This window comes from Pyrus communis, chromosome 14 (genome assembly GCF_963583255.1).
Source record: "Pyrus communis chromosome 14, drPyrComm1.1, whole genome shotgun sequence".
Lineage (NCBI taxonomy): Eukaryota > Viridiplantae > Streptophyta > Magnoliopsida > Rosales > Rosaceae > Pyrus > Pyrus communis.
Genome location: NC_084816.1, coordinates 7,390,259 through 7,414,280, shown reverse-complemented (window position 1 = coordinate 7,414,280; position 24,022 = coordinate 7,390,259). Strand labels below are relative to the sequence as shown.

The window sequence follows — 24,022 nt, the reverse complement described above, 5'->3', positions numbered from 1 at the left end:
ACATATGCAAATCAACTTTACCATGGCCGTTTTATAAATGCTACCAAAGCATGATCCACTTAATCGTTACACAATTAATCAACAACCATTTCCGTAGTCGATGCATCTACAGAGAAACGCCTCTCCACCATTTCTGTGCATCTTGTATTCTCCCCATCTTGCAAAAGCCATCCATAAGAGTGTTGTAAGTAACTGTGTCCGGAACAACTCCCATATCACACATCTCCAGAACAAGCATTTGGGCCTCATCTACCCCTTTATGCTTGCAATAGCCATTTATCAGTACGTTATAACTACGAGCATCAATCGTGGAGCCCTTGCTAAGCATTAGATCAAAGACTTCTTTTGCCTCATCCATTTCTCCTCGCAAGCAATAACCATCCATGGGCGAATTGTGAGTAACCGTATTAGGTTCAATATCTCCTAGAGTCATCATTTCTACCATGTTTTTAGCTTTCCCGACCAAGCCCTCCGTGCAGAATGTATCAATCAAGACATTGAAGGTGTGCAGATTTGGAAGGATACCTTTGCTCACCATTTCATCGAACAGTCTCGCAGCTTCTTTCCGCTCCCCTAATTTGCATACTCCATGAATCAAAGAAGTATAGGTAATGACGTTGAGAGCAATACCTTTGCTCGTCATTTCTGAGGACAGCTTCAAGAAGAAATTGTTAGTGGTTAGAGGTGTGGTTAGAGGCCGGTGCCATAACAAGAAGAAATAGTCCGCAGCATCTCTGTGAGTTCCAGCGAAAATTGAGTGGTTAGAGGTGTGGATAGAGGTTGAAGGGCCACAAGGGAATCCATTTCTATATTTTGTAAAGGCTAAAGGCCCCTAATGTGTTAGGAAAAAAAAAATTTGTTAGTTTTCCAAATCTTTTGAGAATAGTGAGGAATTATCTTAGGGACGGTTTTATAGCCGTTTTATACTAATGTCCGAGAGAGAGAGGGTTACGATGAATAAAACGATAATTCAACCCCCCTTGTTTGCCACCGGAATTCAAGATTGCAGCTTCTCTGTCAACAATAAAGATGCATCCATGTCACAACTCAACTGCAAAAACTAAATAATTCAATTTGAAATAAGAGGGAGTTATAACATCTTGAAAGGGGATAGAAACTGCTTCTCATGAGCAATTATCTCTACTAATTAATAAAACTCTATTTGTCAATCAAAAGAGGATGAAAGGACAAATTAGTCTTCTATCACAAAAAAAACATGATGGGCAATAATGTAATTTCATAGGTCCAAATTTTACTATTTTTATTGAAACCTTACCTACAGGTGATGTTAAAATATCTTCAATATTAAAAAAAAAAAATTAAAAAACCAAAATAAAAAACCTCCCGCTCCCCCCACATTTTCTCTCTCCCTTTTTCCTTCTATAGACAAAGTGTGTAGACAAATGCTAATATTCCTATAAAGACATGTTTTTGTCTCTCTTCTCAGTTTATGTTGTTCATTACGTGCTCGTCCTATTGAGAGCAAGGACTACGTTGAAACAAAGAGAAGAGAAGAGCAAAGTTTGAATTGAACCACGTTGAGTTCTTTTGCAGTTACGGGCTAATATCAATCTAGGTTAATTTTTTAAGAAAAACTAATTAAAAGGGCTTGAAAACTTTGAGTTTTAATGATAAGAACAAAATAAAGGGTAAAGTGAGTAGTATTATGATTGACTTTTTAGTGTAAAAATATAATTTTTCGTTAAAATGAACAGTACCGTGAGTTTTTTATTAAAGTTCCTTATTTTTTATTGGATATTATGACTAGTTGAGCATGGTTTAATGGCTTTGTTGGTTTCGATACGGCTCAGTAGTGTTGATATTTGGTTTTCATGTTGTATCAGAAACAATCAATCAAAGCATTAAACTCGTTATTTACGCTGCATTTTATTTATCCAATAATTCTGCATGCTTCGTATTGTATCGTTTGTCGTGATGTTCATATTAACTCTCAATCATTTTCGTCTTGTAAAAAATCGTCCTTATAACTAATCGGTGAGTTCTGTCTTGTCATCAGGATACTGGATTGGTTTTTTGTTAATATGGATGATATTGTAGACCATAATTCTGCACGGTTCGTATTATATCGTGTGCATGAACATCCTAAATATATAATGAAAAATATATGCAATATATACATATACATACATACATATATATATATATATATAATAGTAAAACTATATAATAATGTACTAGGATTTATGCATTATGGTGAATGCTTTTATGTAATCAGAGGTTGATAAAATATCAATCTGTGTTTTAAAAGTACATGAGTTGCTGGAAACAAAAGAAAGCTTTTGAATGTTAGTTTTAGAACATCTTTATCCAATGTCGGATTTTCATCTTTAATGCATTGTATCACGTTTAACATAAAAGAAGAAATTGAATCAACATCAAGTATATTACTTTAATAAAAATAAAAAATTAATCATAGTGTGAATAATTGAAACCTAATACTCCTCTGATTGAAAATTGACAAAGTCTTTTTATTGCAGCGCACAGGACGTAGCCTATTTTACTAAGGAATTTAATACAAAGAGAGGGAAGACATGCAGAGAGAAAATAGAGAATCAGGTGGATTATGTAGTGTAATTTTTCATACTTTATTATAGTCGTAAAGAAGGAAGCAAACATTACAATCAGAAAATTATCTAAAAAATATTATAGAATCTCATAAAAATTTACTCGAATTTACACATTTCTTAACTAAATTAAGAATGTAACATTTTTTAAATAATATTAAAATGTAATAGTTTGTCTATTAATTAAAATATTTAAACTAACATGTTCACTTTAACGAATATAGGAACTTTTAACGAAAATTTTTAATACTATCCACTTTAACAAAAAAATTTTATTTTTACATTAAAAAATTAATAATATACTATTCACTTCATATTTATTTCGTGTGATAATATATTCAACTCCACAACGGGGCATGAAAGTGGTGCGATTTCTCCCGATTCCATTGGCAGTTGCCAAAAACACAGCGAAAACCAGGAAATGAAAGTCTCCGAATAACGCACTTCCAAAACACACACTCTCTCAGATAGAGGCACTTACAGATCTGAACGAGGAGTTTCGGATCCGGAGGCAAAGAGAAACGAGCCGAGAAAATGGAGAAGTTCATCGACAACTTACCCGCCATGGATCTGATGCGCTCCGAGAAGATGACCTTCGTCCAGCTCATCATCCCCGTCGAGTCCGCCCACCGCGCCATTTCTTACCTCGGCGAACTCGGCCTCGTCCAATTCCGAGACGTAAGTTTTCGGAAACTCAGATCCGACTCGGTCTTTCGTGAATTCGGTTTGATTTGGCATTGTTCAGTAACGGGAAGTTGGGATTGATTGATTGGCTTAGGATTGATGATGATTTTTACATCAGCTTGTGCGAACGCGTGCTCTAAGTAGTTGAGTTGATAGCGGGAGTTAGTAATTGAGGAACTTAATTTTGGAATTCATGATTTATTTAGTTGAATTCATCCTAAAGTTTTATTTTTTTGGGGGAAAGATTGCGGATTTAGATTGATCTTAATCGGAACACACACACATTGTATTTGATCGCTTTTCGTTTAAATTTTCTTATGCTGGTAATACTTTAGATATCGGTGTGCTGCATGAATTTCACTGAGGGGTTTCCATGGATGCCAATTGTGCTTGATATTAAGAAGAATAATAACCCCTGCATCCCAACTGATGATTTTCTGTGTAGGGTTGAGAAATGCTCAGTTTGTGCTAAGTTGTTGATTAAGAGACCCTCTCCGTAAGGATAGAAGATCATTGTGTACGATATACAGCCGCATGTTTTTCTTACTTGGATTAATTTCCTTTTAAGTTTAAGTTTGTGTACTTGTCATTTGTCAATATTAAGTTTCTATACCAGCTTACTCTATTTACAATTAGATTTGAGGGATTATAATTTTAGATCTTTATTCCATTTGAGTTGACCTAAGTCCTTTATGTTTATATCCTATTATCATTTAGATCAGGTTAGCTAACTTCATGTGATTGACAAAAGTAATAAAGTACTTTTGGGTCTGTGAAACATTAGAACCATTGTGGCTTTGGCTCAATTGCTATGGATTCACATTTCCTAGTTGCCAAGTTTTGCCGATTTTCGGAATTGATTTTTTTTACAAGCCTAGTTTTCCCAAAGGTTTTATCCTGTCATGTAGATGGTTCCCTGCACATCCACATGTATTTGTCGAACTAATTTGAATTATAATCTTTTTGTATCTAGGTTTTTCTCTATCGATCATGTAATTAGATTTATTTGGGTCCCCATATATTATGCAATTAATTTTGTGGATAATTTGAACGATTAGCTATACACGTTATAGTTCCAAATGTTATAGGAAAATTGAGGATGTACATGGTTGGTTGTTAATATTTTAGAAGTATATTATGCTCATAGTCATAACTAATAAGTGGTTTAAGAGTTTATTTGTCGTTATCTTTAGAGATTTACTGGGCTTTCTGTAGCACCTAACTATTCTAAGACTTCAGATTGGACATTGTCAAAATTTATCTTAGTCATTCCAGGGAACCAATTCTCGATTCTTTTGAGTGTTGTGGTATGTTTTTTCAATTTTAATAGCAGTAGGCAGGAAAAGAAAAAGCAAAATCCTGAAACTGAAAACTTTAAATCATATGATGTCCAAATTATAAGTGGTTTGAGATTTCTTTTGTTGATAAAGCTTCAAACCACACGTGGTCTAAATGGTAAGTGGCTTGAGAATTTTTTTTGATATATCTCTTTGAAATCAAAGAATGTACCGGACCATTTGAAGACTTAGAAATAGTTAGTGAAATTTGTCTAGTTTGACCTCTGTTTTCAAGGCTTGAAACTGAATAATTCAAAACCACAGCAGCTTGCAATGTCATAGGAGAAATAGGATATAAATTCCAAGTTTTAAAGAACCCAATGCCCATGAGGAAGAGAAATGATTTTAACATTCCCGTTTTCTCCTTGTGCAGTCCTCCCTCTTTTCCTGGCCTTAGGATTGAATAGAACAATGAAGAATCAACTGACATAAAAAGGAAAGGAGTGTAGAAGGAGAAAATGGGAGTGTGAAATGGAATAGTACTTAAAACTTTCCTCAATCTCCTTAACTGGTTATGTTTAAGAAAATTCTAACCACAATCATTAATGATGCCAAACTGTTTTAAGTTTAGATTATGAAGTAGTGTTTGGCTATTCATACTTTGCTGAGCAACAAAGAGAGCATATAATGTAGTTTTTAGCACTATATGGTGTGTTCCCAGTTTCAGCTTTGCTCTGCTCTGTTTTTACTATTTATTGGTGAAACACCTAGATTGTGTATTGGATATAAGCAATGTTATGATAGCATTGAGATTATTGGTTATTTATTTTCTGGTCTCTGCACATACATATAAGTTCTTAAAATGAATATGCAATATAGTCCTTTTTTCTAATTTTGGTATCTACTGATTGTCATATTTCTTTTCCTCTCTTTTATGTTTTTGCAGTTAAATGCTGATAAAAGTCCTTTTCAACGAACATTTGTTAATCAGGTATATACTCGGATTTGATTAGAACTACAATTGCATTGCAATCTGAATGTTTAGGACTGCAGCATCTATCTTTCTTGAATTGTGGTGGAAGATTTTGCTAATTTAATATTTTAATGTTTAAACCCTTAAATTTCTGATGTTTTAGAGCCTTTATGCTTTCAGTTTTTAGTGTGCAATGTGCATATTCTTAAATCCTGGGTAAATAAAACCTATGCCCCCCTCAACTTTGTGTTCCGTTCCAATTTGTTCCCTGAGAAAATGATTCATTCATTTGCCCTCTGTTTTGTGAATTTGTTGCAATGTGGCTTTTGTGCAACCTCGTCCAAAATTCTTTAAAAATGTGGAAGTTTAATGCAAGGGCGCTGACAGAATCTTGGACGGGGGTTGGACAGAAGATCTACATTGCAGAAAATTCATAATATACTGGGTAATTGAGTCAATGTCTTTTTAGGGAATAAAATAGGATCGATTCCATAGTTGAAGGGGCATAAGTAAATTTTTACCGTATGATTGTAAATTTAAATGCCTGGTCTTTCCACTTCTCAGTGTATTGTGTATGACATGTTTTCATAACTTCATTATTCAACATTAAGACTCGATTGTGCATGCCCCATTTACTTGTTATTTACCAGAAGATAGAAAGGTATGGATCTTACACTAGAATAGTATTCTACGTTAATCCTATTCTCTGCCTAGAATCTGTACAAATTACCCTGTATAGTTGACCTCTATATATTCTCAAAGTGACGAAATTTGGAAGTTGGAATTTAAATTCTTAGAAGCTGGTGATTATAGTTTTATTCTTATAATTCTATAGTTGATAGTGGTGGATCACGGTAATCAATTGTCATTAATTTTTGTTGTATATCCTCTTGAGGAGTTCCGCAGGTAAAGCGATGTGCGGAGATGTCAAGAAAGCTGCGGTTTTTCAGAGATCAAATTAGTAAAGCTGGTCTACTTTCATCTGTACATCCTGTTTTACAACCAGATATTGACTTAGAGGAATTAGAGGTCTGTTTCTATATCAGCACTCTTGCATTTGTTCGTAATCTGAAAATTAAAGTCTAAAATTGCACCGACCAATTGTGCCCTTGTTTAGGGAGCATTTGATTCAGTAAACTTGATAGTCTGAATTGTACGTTGCATGAATCATTTCCAGATACAATTAGCTGAGCATGAGCATGAGCTTATTGAGTTGAACTCTAATAGTGATAGAATTCAACATTCATACAATGAACTCCTCGAGTACAAGATGGTATTGCAAAAGGTAACTGGCTTTATCTTCTCCCTTCAGTATTTGTGATGTATTAGCAGCCTTTTATCAGCTTCCCTTTCTTTTAGTATATTTCATTAGGTGCCTCTTGTGCATGCATGTGTTGTGTTGTTTGAAGCTTGGCCTGTGGTCAGGTTTTCTCCAACACCATTTCGTTCATGAATCTCCTGTATATTGAATTTATTATTTTTAGAAAAGAATTAATTATAAAATCTTACTCCCTTACTCTAGTTTCAATGCTATTTCTGTGCCTTCCTATATGTTGAAGCCACCAATTTTAGAAACGAATCAAATTATGATTCATGAACCCTTACTCCCTAATTCTAATTTCATATGCTTTTATTCGGCGTCTTCTTATATAAATTTATGTGGACATTTTCAGGCAATTGGCTTTCTTGTTTCAAGTAATAGCCATGTAGTTTCGGAGGAGAGAGAACTAGATGAGAATATTTACTCAAATGATCATTATGGTGATGAAGTTTCATTACTTGAGCAGGTACTTGTTGATTATCCCTTACTAGCTTTGATGTGCTTTTGGTGCAAAACCTTTTACTGTGGTTTCATTTATAATTGATTTTGTATTTTACAGGATATTAGACCTGGACCATCAGACCAGTCTGGTTTGAGATTTGTTAGTGGAATTATTTGTAAATCCAAAGCTCTCAGGTTTGAGAGGATGTTGTTTCGTGCTACAAGGGGCAACATGCTTTTCAACCATGCCCCAGCAGATGAACTGATGATGGATCCTTTATCTACTGAAATGGTTTTTTTTTTCCGCCTCTATAAAAAGTCTTTTATTTATTTTTTCATGTGGTTTCTCTTAGTTTTTTTTATTTGTAGAATGAGAATGTCGATGCACTTCTTTACTAATTCCTCAAAGTTGTGCAGGTTGAGAAAACAGTGTTTGTAGTGTTCTTCTCTGGGATGCAGGCAAAAACAAAGATTTTGAAAATTTGTGAGGCCTTTGGTGCAAATTGCTATCCTGTTCCTGAAGATATAACTAAGCAGAGGCAAATAACTAGAGAAGTATATATTCTGTTAAGAATGTTGGAGGTTCATTTATTTTTATATTGGAGACAAGTTTCAAGCTTTAAGAGGGAATCCATTTCTTTTGAACATGTTTACAAAACTTTAATATGTTTCAATGTGTTTTTTTGTATCTGATGTGTGTTTGATGGCATCATTAGCAACTACTCCCCTTAATATTTTTTGTGGTGTTTTAGCCTATACTTGCAGGCCGTGCTAATTGTAACAACAGAAGCTCTATTCTGTTTTGTTGAAAGTTGAGGTTTTGTGTTGCAGGTTTCATCACGTCTTGCTGAATTGGAAACAACCTTGGATGCAGGGATTCGTCACAGAAATAAGGCCCTTGCATCTATAGGGTTTCACCTAGCAAAATGGATGAACATGGTAAGAAATTTCTGCGGCTTGTCTCTGGTTAACTGTTATTTCTGACAAAAAATATTTTGCTAATGTATGACTAATGGCTGCACGAGTGATTTAGTTTTATCCTGACAACTTTGTCATGTTTTCTACCCTCTCTCCTAGGTAAGAAGGGAGAAAGCTGTATATGATACATTGAACATGCTAAACTTTGATGTTACAAAAAAATGTCTTGTTGGAGAGGGCTGGTGTCCTATATTTGCAAAACCTAAGGTAACTTGTGTTGCCTTCTTCATCAAACATTTTTGTTATAAAGTGGGTATAATATATCAAGTTCTATATTTGCAAAAACTGAGGTAACCTATATGTTTTATGGTTCAACAGATTCAGGAGGCACTGCAGCGTGCTACATTTGATAGCAATTCGCAAGTGGGAGTAATATTTCATGTGATGGATGCAATAGATTCACCTCCTACATATTTCAGAACCAACCGCTTCACAAGTGCATTTCAGGAAATTGTTGATGCATACGGGTTAGTTAAAATATGCTGCTCACCACTTTCTTCTGTTTTTTGAAAGGACATTGGCTTTAAATTGATGCTTCATTTTCCTCGTAAGTGATGGATATTCGGGATTAAGAATTACATTCTGTTTTTACATGGTTCACAACTGGTAGGTGTTTATGGTCGACACATTTGGAAGGAAGCCAATATGCTGGTACAATTGATTTAGTACACATCATAGTTATTTTCAGTTGACATTTGAACTAAGAAGTAGAAAATATCTGCTGTACAACGTACTAAAGGGTGGAGCTTTGATTGTTAGGGTTTTGTTTAGGTATGGGATGGGAGGGAGGGGGAGGTGGTGATTTTGCTGCAAATTGTTAAAGAAAATATGATTAGGCAACAATTCTCCTCTTTAGTAGCAGTTCTGTTAGCATTTTTCATACCCTTATGAAAATTGTAAGTGAATCAATTTAAATAAATCAACCCAATAGTTGTTTTCCGCAACGGTTTGTCAAAAACCCAATAGTTGTTTAGCTGCCCAGCAATACCGGAATTGTGGTCTAGCAATAGAACTGATATTTGTCTAAAAATTTGGCAGTGTTGCAAGATATCAAGAAGCCAACCCTGCAGTTTACACTGTTATTACATTTCCGTTTCTTTTTGCTGTGATGTTTGGGGACTGGGGTCATGGAATATGCTTATTGCTTGGAGCATTAGTTCTTATAGCTCGTGAAAGTAAACTCAGTGCTCAGGTGTGTCCTTACTATCCAAAGACATTTTATTTGATTGTAATGAATCATTATTGCTATGGTTAATAAAAAATATTATTCTTCTAGATGCTTCAATCATGAACCATTTTCCAGTTCACAAATGTTGACTATTAGCTTCTATTAAAAATTTAAAAGTACATCTTTTGCACTCTCTGGAAGCAGTCGAATGATATGTTGTAATCCTAACCACTTCACTATCGCCCTGAGCTTTTTCATGGCTGCCAATGTTACTGTGTCTGTACTATTCAGCAACAGAAACAGTGATAGCCACTATCAATATAACAGAGCCCGCATTTATTGGGGTCCAAGGCAACACTGCAGCTATGGTTTAGTTAGCAACCTACCACCAATATGATATCTTGACTTAGATTTGCATATCCCGCATCTTGGCCATTCTTATAGAGGTACCGATGATACAGCAAATAAAAGCAGTAACAGCAGCAGTGGTAATAATATATTTTCTATGGGAGCAAGTAGGATAAGCTTTCATTTCTTATCAAGTGAATTGCTGAAACTATCTCTAGTACTTGTAGCTATTGTTTGAGAGGAATGACCCTAAAAGGACAAGGACTTGATGATAATGCTGTGATCTTTTAACACATGATTTTGATGTTTCAATTTTCGTCTTAACGAAAATATTCTTGTGTCTCAAATGCAAGGAAAAAACATGCATTTAACATGTGAAATAGAAATATAAAATTATCTTTCAAACTTTTATTAACGAAAGTTTTCATATTATTTCCTACCAGAAACTTGGGAGCTTTATGGAGATGTTATTTGGTGGGCGATATGTACTACTCTTGATGTCCCTATTTTCAATCTACTGTGGGTTGATTTACAATGAGTTCTTTTCTGTTCCTTTTCACATATTTGGCGGGTCTGCTTACAAATGTAGAGATACTGCTTGCAGGTAGTCTCTCTAATTTAAGTCTTCTACTTTACAATTGTCTTAATATGTTGTATCTTGTATTAAAGTCACCTTCAACTGGGTTGTATGTTTGACATTGTACTGCTCTGTTCTATTCTTTTAGAGAATTGAGGTTTCTGGAATCTATGTGCTTATACCTGTCTGCTTTTGCACTGCTTGCATTGGCTTAATTACAGATCAATGCTTATAGAATTTTCAATATTTTCCACGTAATCTGAAACTATCAAAATATTCACAAAAATTAATTCATTAATCTAAAGTTATGCTTCACCATTGTTTTGGATGGATTTGGGGTTTCATTGCCTCATCGAGGGGTCATTTCTAAGGCTGAAAGGGGTCATCCCTTGTTTGATCCATGGGGGTTCTCTCCACTTTGATTGATGGAGTTTGGTGGTGTTCTTTTGGAGTTTTTGTCTGGGCCATGGTGCACTATTGCTGTGTCCTACAGAATGTCCAACTGGTTAATGTGCGTCACTGTGGCACTTGCACTCCTTTCTCCCCTTTTACACCCCTGCACTTCTGTTCAAATCTATTACTGACTTTTGATATACTTAATTATAACTGTTAATTTGTTAAGCATTTCTAGCGTTCTATTTGTTTGACATTTTCTCTCTCACTTTTATGTGTAACACTTGAAAACTATCCCATCTTTTATGATAGATAAATTTATGACTTTCCTCAGAAAACTGTATACTTATCATCAATTTGTCTTCTTGTGAGCAGTGAGGTGTACACTATTGGCTTAATCAAGTACCGAGATCCATACCCATTTGGTGTGGATCCCAGTTGGCGTGGAAGTCGTTCTGAACTGCCTTTTCTGAATTCTCTCAAAATGAAAATGTCAATTTTGTTGGGTGTTGTGCAAATGAACTTGGGAATACTACTAAGTTACTTCAATGCAAGGTTTTTCAGCAGCTCGCTTGATATAAGGTGCTTCTCTGCTCTTCAAATGATTTTATTTTATTTTATTTTTTTTTCATTTTGCCATGTGTTTACACTTTTACTTCGAAATGAAGTGTACACAAGTATGACTTATTCTCCATCCTGTTAGGTACCAGTTTGTCCCACAGATGATCTTTCTTAACAGTCTTTTTGGATATCTTTCACTTCTTGTTGTCATCAAGTGGTGCACGGGATCTCAGGCAGACCTCTATCATGTAATGATTTACATGTTTTTAAGTCCAACTGATGATCTTGGTGAAAATCAATTATTCTGGGGCCAAAGACCACTTCAGGCATGGATTCTGCTCCTCTTTTTTTGTTACTTTGTATGTGCAACTTCTTATGTTCGTATTGTGGTTAACAAACCTCTGGTTTTGCAGATCATTTTGTTGCTTTTGGCTTTAATTGCAGTTCCATGGATGCTCTTTCCAAAACCTTTTATTTTGAAGAAGCTTCATACGGAGGTACTGTGGAGTAACTTGCTTAGGCATTTGTTCTTGAGTTTTAAGATGGCAGTGGGATAAAATTACTAGTAAAATTCTCTTTGACGTTTCTGCATTTTTAAATATTTTTAAAATTTGATTAACTAGTGATTAGTATTGTCAACTGGTTATGGGGGACTCAGTTTACTTATGAGAGGTATACTTGTCTTTGACTCACATAGGTATTTGAGGCGAGATATAAGGAGCTTGAGAAGATATGATACGTAATGTTTTTCTTATATTTGTTTCCAGAGGTTTCAAGGTCGTGCGTATGGGATGCTTGGCACCTCAGAGATGGACCTTGAGGTGGAACCTGATTCTGCTAGGCAACGTCACGAAGAATTTAATTTCAGTGAGGTATTTGTACACCAGATGATACACTCCATAGAGTTTGTTCTGGGTGCTGTTTCAAATACGGCTTCATATCTACGACTATGGGCTTTGAGGTATACCTATGTTTATTTTTCTTCTTTTTCCGTGGTTTTCTTTCATCTATGGGGTAGCTTTCGTTTCATATCTGTTACTGCTATTACAGCTTGGCACACTCAGAATTGTCAACCGTTTTCTATGAGAAAGTTCTCCTTCTTGCTTGGGGGTGAGTTCCAACCCTCTAATTCTTTATCGTTGCATACATGTGCATATGAATGGTAGTTCTCCTCTTTTTTTTTCCTGCTTTTTGGATGCACGAAACCTAATCCAGGTTGTAGTCTAGATCTACTGTGATATTTGACTCACACATTATGGAGCTCCAGAGTTTGATTCCCACCCCAAAATCATCTCCCCGGGCCTTAACTACATGCTAGCCGTAATCTGACTATTGCATTTTCCTCAGTTTCTTAGTGAGCATGTTATTTGTCTCACCGTCTTATAGGCTTACTCAAGTTCCTTTTTTCCATCTGGCACTGTACCATATTTTAATTCTAATTTGGCTAGCCATTCCCCAGTGTGACACAGACTGTATTGCATTTGATGCTGCACATATTGGTCAATTGTTAACGTAATTCTGAAAATTTATAACAGTTATGACAGCTTCATTATCCGGTTAATTGGGTTATCAGTTTTCGCCTTTGCAACTGCATTCATACTACTCATGATGGAGACACTAAGTGCTTTTCTCCATGCCCTGCGTCTTCATTGGGTAGAATATCAAAACAAATTCTACCACGGAGATGGCTACAAGTTCAAACCTTTTTCCTTTGCCTCCATAGCCGAGGATGAAGATTAGTCCACTTGTATGTCAGTTTTCTTGTTCTTCGGAAGGAAAGGTATTTAGCGCAAACAAAGGCAGAGCTCTATCTCCAGCCTGAAATGGAATTTGAGAGAGCCATATTTCCTCTCAGGCGGCATAGAGGAGGAAGATGCGCGATTTTGACATAGAAATGTAAAGTCGTGGCTCATATTCTTCGGTGGAATATTGGTGCAAAAGGTTCCAGATAAGAGTCGCGGTTAGTTCCCTTCATAGATGTAGTTACTTTGTTTTGTATTTCGTTTATATCTAATCGAGGAGGGAAATTAGATTCACCGATTGTAAAGAGGAGCTGGGGAATCGTCTTACAGTGTAGCTTTTACGGGACTTTAGTTTCTTTAGCTTACACACACATGCACAGTAAGTGCGGATTTTGCTGGGAATTGGTCCTGGACCCTTTACAGTTTCATGAAAAATCACAGATTCAAGGGAATTGGTTCTGTAAGGATATATATAATTTGGATAAGGGGTGTGCTATCCACACACCTTATTTTACTTCTCACACACCCCTTGATAATTTATGTTCGTTGATCTTCAATTCATCTGATCCGACGGCCGAAAATTAAAAGGGTGTGTGAGAAGTAAAATGGGATGTGTGGATATCACACCCTTTTGGATAATTCCAATCTCAAATAAACCTGAAAATTGATAGCTTATTGTATTTGTCCATTCTTAGTAGTGACCAAAAGGTCATAAATTCAAGTTGTGGAAACACTTTTTGCAGAACAAAGGTAAAATTGCGTATAATAGACGTTCCTTCCAAACTCGTAAGTTTCATGAGAAGTCATGCATGCTAGTTATAACCAATGAGTTTCGTATCTGGACCGAGGCGTATTTGTTGGCACCCAACTATATAGTTGACATTCACCTTCAATCCAGTGTTATGGGTACAGTCTCTCTTTCGTTTAGTAACGTTTAAAGCAATAATATTGTTTATATTAAAAAAAGGTTCATGACCCTTTAGTTTTAACCAACTCATTTAAAATGAAAAGGAATTTGAAGCGAACCGATGCCTCCGTCAAGTTGCGACTTGTGATTGCAAAGCTCATCTCTTTCTTCTTTCCCTTTATACTCTAAATTTAAAAATTTTACGAAATTCATAATTTTTAATTGGTGAAACAGATTGGATAATTTCAATGATTAATTTGTATGCCATGTTTTTTAGCTTAACGGGTTGTTGTTGCGTAAATCCGTTAAGAAAACGGATCATGTCACCATGTTGGAATAAGAGAAATGACCCCATGGAATCATTGATATAACGATCCGTACTTCCATGTTGGCGGTGAAATCACACTTATGCCTAGATTAATCGTCTTCGACTCAAAGTTGACCATTTCTTCCAGAAGGGCGCTTTCGTCATTTCCTCTCAGCAGTCACGTGCTCGCACGGTCTATTTGTCCCCACCCCTCCCGGTTCAGACTTTTGCCGCTCGTCGACCCTTTGAAAAATTGAAGATCCACAAACAAACACACACTGTGCACACTCCATTACTCTACTCTGCACACCCATTTGATTCGACCATTTCTTCCATCCGTAACAACTTCCTCCAATCATTCGATCTTTCTAGATATCCACAGAGAGAGAGAGAGAGAGAGAGAGAGAGAGAGAGAGAGAGAGAGATGGAGTCCGACGTCCCACTCATCGAAATCGCAGGAGAAGACGACTCGCTGCTTCAATTGACCCACGGTGACGCCGTTTCAAGCAGCAGCACCAGAAAAATCTCCAAAGACGACGCCTTTTTCTTCTGCTCGCCTCTCCAAACCCGCAGATCCAAGCCACTCGGTTAGGGTTTTCTCTTATACTTTCGTTGAATCTATGCTTCGTCTCTTGTACTTTGTTTTGGCTGTCTAGGGTTTTTTTTTCCCCTTTCAATTTGAATAATGTGGATTCAATTTGACCTCTGATTCGCTCAGTAGTGCGAAATCTGTCTGCTTATTGATCGATATTTACTTGTTTATATGTATATTTACATAATTGGACCTACATTGCATGACATATAATGAAAAATCATTGAATTGTATTGCAGAAGGTGTGGTGGTGAGTGAGAATTCCAAAAAGCCGAGTTCTACGCTTTGTAGAGAGAGTGCGAATGCGAATAAAGAGAATACGGATGCAAATAAATTAGAAGAGCAAAAACTCAGCCTCCTGCCGCAGCAAATGAAGAGGAAGAAGAAGGGGGGTGGATACAATTTGCGCAAAAGCCTTGCTTGGGATCGAGCCTTCTTTACCGATGAAGGTTTATATTTTGGTTTATGAGTTTGAGAAATAATTTTTGATAGAAAAGAAAAATTAAAGATTGGATTTTTTTCTTTCCCATTTTGGTATTCTGTCAGGTGTACTAAATTCCGAGGAACTATCCATGATTAGCGGGAATGCAAATTCTAATGGGTTGTTGTCAGTTATTGAGGAAGACACAAATAGCATTACTGATTCAGCAGATCTACATGTTATTGAAGAAAATTTATTCAAGGTTTTGCCAGAAAGTCCTTCAAATAAGAAGGATAGGACTGTTGCCGGCAGTCCATTACCAAAGCATGGCTCATCAGCTAAAGATAAAGTAGCACCAGGTTCCGCGGTTAGTTCTCAAATCTCTTATAGGATGGCAAAGTTTTCTTTTAAGTGAAGGTTGTTTGATTGGAGTTGTGTGAAACTAACTTCCTGAGTGTTTCAAAATTTTAGGCCAAGCGGAAGGTGCTTTCAGCTCGGGATATTAATAGAAGTGGCTCAAAACGCAGTGGTTGCCCTCGACCTGTGGCCTCTTCTTCATATCCTTTTGATTAATTTTCTTTTTGTAGGAGTTTTGTTGAATCTTTTGTTACTAAGATGAGATTTAGGGAAAGTTGGCCTTGACTAATGTGAACTGTGAAAAGGCCTGCAAATGTGAAGACCATGAAATCACCAATTAAAGAACCAAAAGTTTCTAAAATACCGGTTCCAAGACCAGATTCCAGTCTGCTTTCTAGGACTTCCAAGAATGTTACAGTTGGTGCAAATGATTTAAAGCGGAATCAGATTGCTCATCCTGGTAACATTTTTATAGACATTGTTACTACAATTCATTACCAAAAATATTTTGCTGTGGTGAGATATCTGAAGAAGATTTGTATATTTTACTACTTCTAGAGGGCTTTGTTGTGTAATATGTTTCTACTTTCTTAAAAGTTAAAGAAATTAAATTTTCACATTTGAATCAGAAGTAAATTATTTGTTTATATTCTGTTAACTACTACTTTCTCATACAGCAGTGAAATTGAACAACACCAAAAGTGGGCCAAATAATGCGAAGGTCACTCCTAATGGAAATTTTTTAACTTCCCAAAGTTCTGTTCGACAGGCCAGAAGGAATGTGGTGAGAACTTGTAACTTATTGTAGTAGTCTGTGTAAATTAACTACTAGATATATTTGGGACTATAACTGGCTGACATTTCCTTAGTATTGTGTGCTGTTTGTTATTTATAAGGATTTATATGCTTCCTGTGTTGTGAATTTCCATAATTTTGCAGGCCAGCTTGGTGAAGGGTTCTCCAACCAAAATATCCTGTCCACCAACTTTTGAAGCAAATAAGGGCTTAGAGGGGATATCAAAACAAGCAGTTCCTTCAAATGGTCATGCAGCATATGGCCTTGGTGACAGATCCAGAAAAACTGCAGTTCCACATATGATTCCAAAGCAAGCCCTTCCTTCTACTGCTCATGCATCACGTGGCCGTAATGACAGATCCAGAAAACCTGCAGTTCCTGAGGTGAACTCAAAACAAGCACTTCCTTCGACGAAGCATGCATCATATTGTTGTCATGACAGATCCAGAAAAACTGTAGTTCCTCTCCCTCTTTCTGGTGTGGTACATCCTCAACCCCCAACATCAAAGCCATCAGGTTTGCGGATGCCATCACCATCACTGGGTTTCTTTCATCAGGTATTTTTCTAACTGCTCTATTGCTGCATAAAAGAATTATGATACTTTCAAATTTCAATATGTCTGATTTTTATTTGCTGCAATTTTGATTATTTGTTTGCAGCCAAAACCTTCTTCTTTGCCTAGTCCTTTGAAGGCAAGCTCTCAATCATGCATTATTCCTAATTTGAGTCAAGCGGGCCCTGTAGATCCAATTCATGAATTTCAGCTGCCCTCTTCAGTTGGAGAAAAGAAAAATGTGACCATGGATGGCACAATAACGGGATATAATGATGTCACAATAACAGGAAAGAATGATGTCCATTGCTCAAGTTTGGATTGCTCCATTTTATCTATTGTGAACCCTGCCACAAAGAAGATAGTGGAATCATTCTCGCTAGTAACAGATATGCAGAAGGCAGATCTGAAGGTTAGGTCTAGCTCAAGTAATTGTCATATGACAGATAATAAGCAGAAGTTCGATAGAATTCCTGTTCATGAAGACCAAATATCTATGGGACAGGCAGAGCCATATATTTCTGAAAAGGTTGTTCACATGGAAGAGGTAGAATTTCAGAGGAATGACAATAAACTTCTTTCACAAAGGGAATCCTGTGAACAATTGGATGAAGATGATAATAGCATGAATGCTGCTTTTGTACTTCCTCCAAAAATTAAAGATACTGATAAATCGCAGGTTACATCCCACCTTAGTTCCACGGTGAAATTTCCTGGTGTTTTTGGCAGAGTCATAACTGACCATCAACTTCTTGAAGACAAACCCATTGTTTCTCTCCAGAAGAATTGCTGTGTTTTTTCAAAGTCCAAGTCTGAAGATGCAAGTTCTGTCAATAGTACTTCAGTATCATATGTTGATCAGTCTAGCGGTGATCATGACAATAAATTGCATGGGGAACAAGTTGATGATCTGTCTAAACCTTTGACCAGTGAAGGAGATCCAATGGTATGGGAAAATAGTGGTAGTTTCACCAAGGAATGTCAAACTTCTGAAGAGATGCAGACCTACAGTTGTGTGAAGGTTGCAGATGTCAGTCCAAAAGTCCAAAATTCTAGTGCAACTGACTCTGAAGCTTTGTGTGACTCTGGATTTGGTGACCGCTCAAATAATGGTGGTACATTTGACAAAATGAGTGAGAACCCACAGGAGGAAGATGCACCAATGCTGAGTCTAAGCGGAAGATTAACAGATGAAATGGATGACGCTGACCGGAGGACTTCTGCTCCAGATAATTGTCAATTGGTGATAACTGATTGTGGAAACAAAAAGCCTGAACAGCTAGACCTTTCAAATTCCTGCTATACCAGAGAACAGGTTTTCCAGGAAAATATATTGCGGTTAGATGATTGTGTATTGGATAGATTCAGTACTATCCCTGAAGAATCCCAGCAGAAAATTGCTCTTCAATGTGTTGATTTAAAAGAAACACAAGGAACTGGTGCCTGCAGAAATGAATCAGAAGTTTCTAAAGCCCTTTCTCTAATGCCACCTGCTATGCCAGATTGCAGGTCCAATGGGGCAGCAATAGTGGAACCCCAGGACAATTTTGCTTCAGTGTCGGAAGACAAAGCAATGGTTGAGAGTTGCAACCTTGACTCTAGGAATGGCTCTCAGCTTAATTGTCAAGATTGTTTGGAGTTGGAGAGTGTGGATGAAGTTCAAGCCATAGGTGCAGTGACTGCTATGGATGCCAGTTTCTTGAAAAGTGCAGATTTCACATCCCAGCTAAACCTGAAAGTGCTATTTCAAGATACTTCAGTAGAGCCGAATAATTTGATGGGTGATAAAATCAATTTCAGTGGAGAGGAAATTGGTGTGATGAGTGCAAGTTGCTTAACTGCAGAAGATAGAATACTGAATCAGAGTCCAGAGGTTCATGTGAGTTCACTTGAAGGTAGAGAATCTTTTGAAGAGCCCCTTAGAGATAACACTGGGAATTGTGCAGATATCAGCTCAAAAGTGAATGATTTAGTTGGAAGTGGTTTGCAAAGTCCCCATGGTTTATCTAAGCATAAAATCTTGGATGAAGAAAATGAACAAGTTGATGAAGGTAGTGACATAATTAAGGAACTAGCTCTTGGAGATCTGCGAGAACATACCTCAGTCTCAAACTACGCATGCTCAGCAGTTGTTAATAATGTATATGAAGAACTAGCTGAATGTCTTGAGCTTCATCATCCAAATATTGATGTTATACGAGTGTCCCAGGATATTAACCCTGGGTCTTGTTTGAATGGTACCTTGCTTGCAAACAACAGTTCCTGTAAGGATTTTGTGGAAACTGTACACGAGGTTGTTTTTAATGACTATAATGCTTGTGGAAGTGAAAGAAAGAGTTCCAAAGTAGGACCAGCAATGCATGATTGCACACCTGATTTGGAAGAAAAGGCTGACTACTTACAGATGGAAGTTGCAGAGGGTTTCAGTCATGACTATAAGCTAAGCAACCAAGCTGCTTCTCTGGAGGCTGATTTGTGTGCAACAACCACCACTGGAGAAACTTCAGTGTCAACTTTGGCATTAAATGCCTGGGGAGGAGAATTATGCTCATCTGTCATTTCTGATCGGACATCATCAAGTGGAAGTATTCTGCAGGATAATGAAGTTAATGCACTGAGAGGCAATTTAGCAGAGGAATCCGAAATTGATTTCAATAATCATACTTTTAACAGTGAACTGCAGCATGAATTAGAAGATTCCTTGCACCCCGCAGAAGATAAGGAGGCAATAAACGAGCTGTAAGTTCCAAAAAAACATAGATCAGTTTATCTGCTTATATTTGTGTCAGTGTGTTGTCCTTGTGTTCCTTTAAGCCATTTGGTGCACAACTTTTATAGATTGAAATTTCCATGCAAAATTCAGTTATCCTGTCTCTTTTTGCAGTAAGAAGCCTGGGAGTGATAGGAAGCCAGAGGGCCTTGTAATAAGGCCTCCATCAGATGCTGTTCCATTCTCTGACGAATGGTTAGCTGCACTTGAAGCAGCCGGAGAGGTAATGCTTGTACTACTAGTCTTTCATCTGCACACTATAACTTATAACACGCAAACTGCTTTTATTATCCATGTCAGCATTTTATAACTTTTTGTTTTTACATACCAATTGTCTCCTGGTACTACAACTACTTTGGATCTTCAAATGTACGTAATAATGTAATTATTGCTTTTTCTTCAAACCAATAACATTACACACTACTAACCACATTTATGAAGACGAAAACAAACCGTAGCAAGTAGTTCTGAACTTCCGGTTGATCCAATGCCTGTGGGTTTTGGATGCCTCTATTTCATTCTGACCGAACATTTTGATTATTCTCTAGTTCTCGGTTTTGATACAATACACATTTTGTAGTCTTTAGCATGATAGTAGTTATCTTATACCAAGTGTTTCTGCAGGAAATTTTGACAAAGAAAAGTGGCGCTGTACAAAATTCACCCCCCAACAAATCTCAACCTCAACTGGGTCCATGGTCTCCGGTATGGTTTTGCTTCCTAGACGATCATCTATTCATTGTTTACAGATGTACCAATGAGCTGATGCGCTTACACTGTTTTTGAATTTCAGGTGAAGCGAAAAGCTAATCAAGTAATCGGACCATTTGATTGTACAAAACATACCAACAACGTCCCCTCTAATTCTCAATAACCTTCGAGAGTAAGAGGATTCCATCCGCCTAATCATTCCATGTCACACTAACCATTTCGCACCATTCTTTTTCTTTGATCCTCTTCTTTTGTTGTAGTCACTAGCTAACTATCTATACAGACATTTTCCACATTTTCTTGTTCTGAAAACATTCAAAATCTAGAAATTGTTTCATTTCTTACCTTATACCGCCATGGTTTTGCCTTCATTTTATCGATATAATGTTAGTTGTACACAATCATGTTACTCTCGTAAACATGGAGTTCAATTTTGAACCTCTTCCGAGAGAGGTTGCCGATCTATCTGTGTACGTAAGTAACAAAGAGAGTGTCCTTTTTAATGCCACGGACAATGCGCTGCTTTATTTGAGCTTCAAACACTGATTCAGCTCGATGTAACAAGAAAATTTTTGAACACTGATTCTTAACCTTAAAGTAAAATTTAGAGATTGAGAGGTCACCTTGAGTTGAATTTGCCAATTCATTTTACAACATTTGTCCCCTTTCGATGTCTCCCGTTATCCGATATATCCATATCATAAGTATGTTCAAACATGTGATAAACAAATCTCTTCAGCACAACCTTGGCTTTTTACTTACAAGAATCTTTGCTATTACCATACTAGTGAACTAATTGCAAGAATCCGTGATATGAAAACAACGATATAACCCCAGACATTACTAGGTCGACAACCCAACACACTTTTGTCATTCGCAACTGCTGAAGTTGACCTTAATTTTCAAGGGTAAAAACGTCAAGAAGATGATGATTTACCTTTGATATGACTAACCTAGACAATGTCGTTCCTCTCTTAGACTTATCATTTTGTATGTCTCTATCCTCTGTAAATGGACTCCACCATCTTCCTCTTTGCTAACCTTTTGTTTTGGGTATATTTTTGCTCACCACCCTATTGATTACCATTGGATAAATTTGATTTAATTTATCAACTGCAAAATTCTCGAAATTTAAACTAATCTAACAATAATTAATAGAGTGGTGAGCAAGATGAAAACTAAAATGAAAGAACTCTCCTAAAGAGAGAATCTAAAATCAACAAATTCTAAGTGAATTTCTTGTAATTATTGAAAGAAATCAAAATAAAAATGGCAAAATAGTGATGCCGCTCCACATCTTCCCGGCTAGGTTCTCGAAAAGGGATTTGGATCCTCTCCTCAGCTAATGGAGAGGATCCTCCTGACCAATCATCGTGGACCGTTAGATTTTTATCCAACGGTTACAATCATTATAACTTTAAAGGAACTCCTTGTTTGTAACCGTTGGATAAAAATTCAACAGTCCACGATGATTGATCATGAGGATCCTCTCCATTAGCTCAGGAGAGGATTCAAATCTCTCGAAAAGCGCCATGTCTCACAGTTCCAAATCTATAAAAAACCGTGACAATATCCCTAGTGTTAGTTGTGTGCGTGGGCCAAAAGATAGGGAGAGAAGGAAGAGAGACGCATAAGGATTTTCGCAACCTCAAGGCTAAATGTAGGGCCGACCACAGAATAATTTTCTTTGTTTCCTCTTCGGACGTCTAGTTTTTTTATTTTTTTAGTTTTTATTTTTTTTTAAGTGATTAAACATTGGTGTTAGCTTAGATATTGTTTGGGAACCAAAAAGTTTAGGATAAATTACATAAAACTACCTTAACTATTAAGTCATTAACAGTTTCATATCTCGTCTTTAAAACGTTTCAACGTCATATCTTATATTCGAATTTGTTGCAATATCATACCTTTCGTTAGTTGTCTGTCAATTCCTCTATTAAATGTTGACGTAGCATGAGATATGGCCCATTTTTTATTAAAAAAATTCATAAAATATTAATTAAATATTAACTAAATATTAATAAATTAAAAATAAAAATACAAAACAAAACCTAGATCCCATCACCCCCCCCCCCCGGCCGGAAACCCCATCCCCATCATCATCTTCCCCATCCGTCATTCCCCATCCCCCTCCCAAAAAAAACCTTCCTTCCAAACCCAGAACCCCACCCCCACCTTGCAACCCACCCCTTTCTTCCCCCTCACGTCTTCCCCAAACCCACTGCACACCCATCCTCCACCTCCTCCTCTGCACCAACCCTTGACCCATCCTCCACCTCCTCCTCCGCGCCCGAGCCCATCCACGGAGGAGGAGGTGGAGGATGGGTGCGCGATGGGTTTGGGGAAGACGGGAGGGGGAAGAAAGAGTTGTAGAGAAGGGGGGTCGGGGAAGATGAAGATAGTTTTTTTTTTTTTTCTTCTTCTTCTGGGTTGCAGGTTGGGCTCGGGTGGGGTTGGGGGGGAGACGAACTGGGGTTTGGGAAAGACGAGAGGGGAAGAAAGGAAAGGGAGGGAGGGTCGAGGGGGGGGGATGGGGGTGGGGGTGGGGTGAGGGAATGATGAATGTGCAGAGGAGGGAAGGAGAGGGAGAAGGGCAGAGGGAGAAGGGATGGTCGGGGAAGATGATTGAGATTTTTTTTAAGGGTAATTTATTATTTTATTAATATTTTAATAGAAAGTGGATCCTGTCTCAAGCCACGTCAGCATTTAACAGAAAAATTGATAGACAACTTACAGAAGGTATGACATTGCACCAAATTCGAAGATAAAGTATGACATTGAAACTTTTTAAAGACGAGGTATGAGACTATTAATGACCTAATAATTGAGGTAATTTTATGTAATTTACCCAAAAGTTTAGTTAACAATTTGGGGATTATAGCAGTATACTAGAAATAGTGCCCGTTGCTGCGGGATTACAAAACGTGCAAGCATAATATATACAGATATTTAAAGAATGATGAAGCTTGAATCAAAGGTGTATAAGGGCTTGTGAAAATGATGACATTCAAACAAAACTCTGAATGAAAGTAAAGGAATAGAAAGAGAAAAATATGACACATACCATTTGTTTGGTGTTAACCAAAGTCATTCAAGAATGTCCATTAAACCGTAAACGACAATAGAAATTGAGGATAAAAAAAAATTAGACAAAATCACATATTTGAAATGAAAGATCAAAGCTATCCAAATACCAAACTATTCATTAAAAAGACTGAAAATTTAAGAATTAGATGAGTACATCAGTGAGTTTTGTAAAATCAAAGCAAAAAAACTTTTTCTTACTTCAAAATTTGATGTCATTGAATTAAACTGAAAGTATAGTAATGTTATTAGATTTTTTTACTTCAAAATTTGATGTCATTGTTTAGGAAACCACTTTTATATGTATGAACTTGATCCTATTACCAAATAGTTATTGGAAATGGTTTGAGTTATAAAAACTGACTCTTATCAATAGCTAACTAATGTTTTCTCTCTTCCTCTCCCTGTCCGTATTCCCTTTGTCACATAAAAGGCAGAAAGACAAAGCTTTCTAAAATTCTAATGACTCCTCTCA

The 24,022-nt window shown here is 36.8% G+C and overlaps 3 protein-coding genes across 3 annotated transcripts; 2 read left to right on the top strand and 1 right to left on the bottom strand.

Moving 5' to 3' along the window:
• Positions 1-106: 106 nt before the first annotated feature.
• Positions 107-643, bottom strand: LOC137714294 (pentatricopeptide repeat-containing protein At1g62680, mitochondrial-like). The gene has a single exon (XM_068453538.1). The coding sequence runs from the start codon at positions 641-643 to the stop codon at positions 107-109; it is 537 nt and encodes a 178-aa protein (XP_068309639.1).
• Positions 644-2,943: 2,300 nt separating this feature from the next.
• Positions 2,944-13,912, top strand: LOC137715776 (V-type proton ATPase subunit a1-like). The gene is made up of 18 exons (XM_068455124.1): positions 2,944-3,263; positions 5,493-5,537; positions 6,426-6,548; positions 6,697-6,804; positions 7,193-7,306; positions 7,400-7,573; positions 7,699-7,836; positions 8,113-8,220; positions 8,359-8,466; positions 8,578-8,726; positions 9,298-9,451; positions 10,219-10,379; positions 11,121-11,327; positions 11,449-11,632; positions 11,720-11,803; positions 12,074-12,267; positions 12,357-12,416; positions 12,842-13,912. Exons 1-18 carry the CDS (start codon positions 3,120-3,122, stop codon positions 13,044-13,046), a joined length of 2,460 nt encoding a protein of 819 aa, XP_068311225.1. The 5' UTR covers positions 2,944-3,119; the 3' UTR covers positions 13,047-13,912.
• A 2,643-nt stretch (positions 13,913-16,555) lies between these two features.
• On the top strand, positions 16,556-20,805 carry LOC137716532 (uncharacterized). The gene is made up of 5 exons (XM_068455987.1): positions 16,556-16,985; positions 17,089-19,721; positions 19,867-19,975; positions 20,377-20,457; positions 20,546-20,805. The coding sequence occupies exons 1-5, from the start codon at positions 16,728-16,730 to the stop codon at positions 20,624-20,626; spliced, it is 3,162 nt and encodes a 1,053-aa protein (XP_068312088.1). The 5' UTR covers positions 16,556-16,727; the 3' UTR covers positions 20,627-20,805.
• Positions 20,806-24,022: the final 3,217 nt, after the last annotated feature.

Coding starts and splice junctions, on each gene's coding strand:
- LOC137714294 (XM_068453538.1), bottom strand. CDS start 643: ATGACGAGCAAAGGTATTGCTCTCAACGTCATTACCTATACTTCTTTG.
- LOC137715776 (XM_068455124.1), top strand. CDS start 3,120: ATGGAGAAGTTCATCGACAACTTACCCGCCATGGATCTGATGCGCTCC. Junction 10,380..11,120: donor TGTAGAGATACTGCTTGCAG/GTAGTCTCTCTA, acceptor TCTTGTGAGCAG/TGAGGTGTACACTATTGGCT. Junction 11,804..12,073: donor TGAAGAAGCTTCATACGGAG/GTACTGTGGAGT, acceptor ATTTGTTTCCAG/AGGTTTCAAGGTCGTGCGTA.
- LOC137716532 (XM_068455987.1), top strand. CDS start 16,728: ATGATTCCAAAGCAAGCCCTTCCTTCTACTGCTCATGCATCACGTGGC. Junction 16,986..17,088: donor CACTGGGTTTCTTTCATCAG/GTATTTTTCTAA, acceptor ATTTGTTTGCAG/CCAAAACCTTCTTCTTTGCC. Junction 20,458..20,545: donor AACTGGGTCCATGGTCTCCG/GTATGGTTTTGC, acceptor TTTGAATTTCAG/GTGAAGCGAAAAGCTAATCA.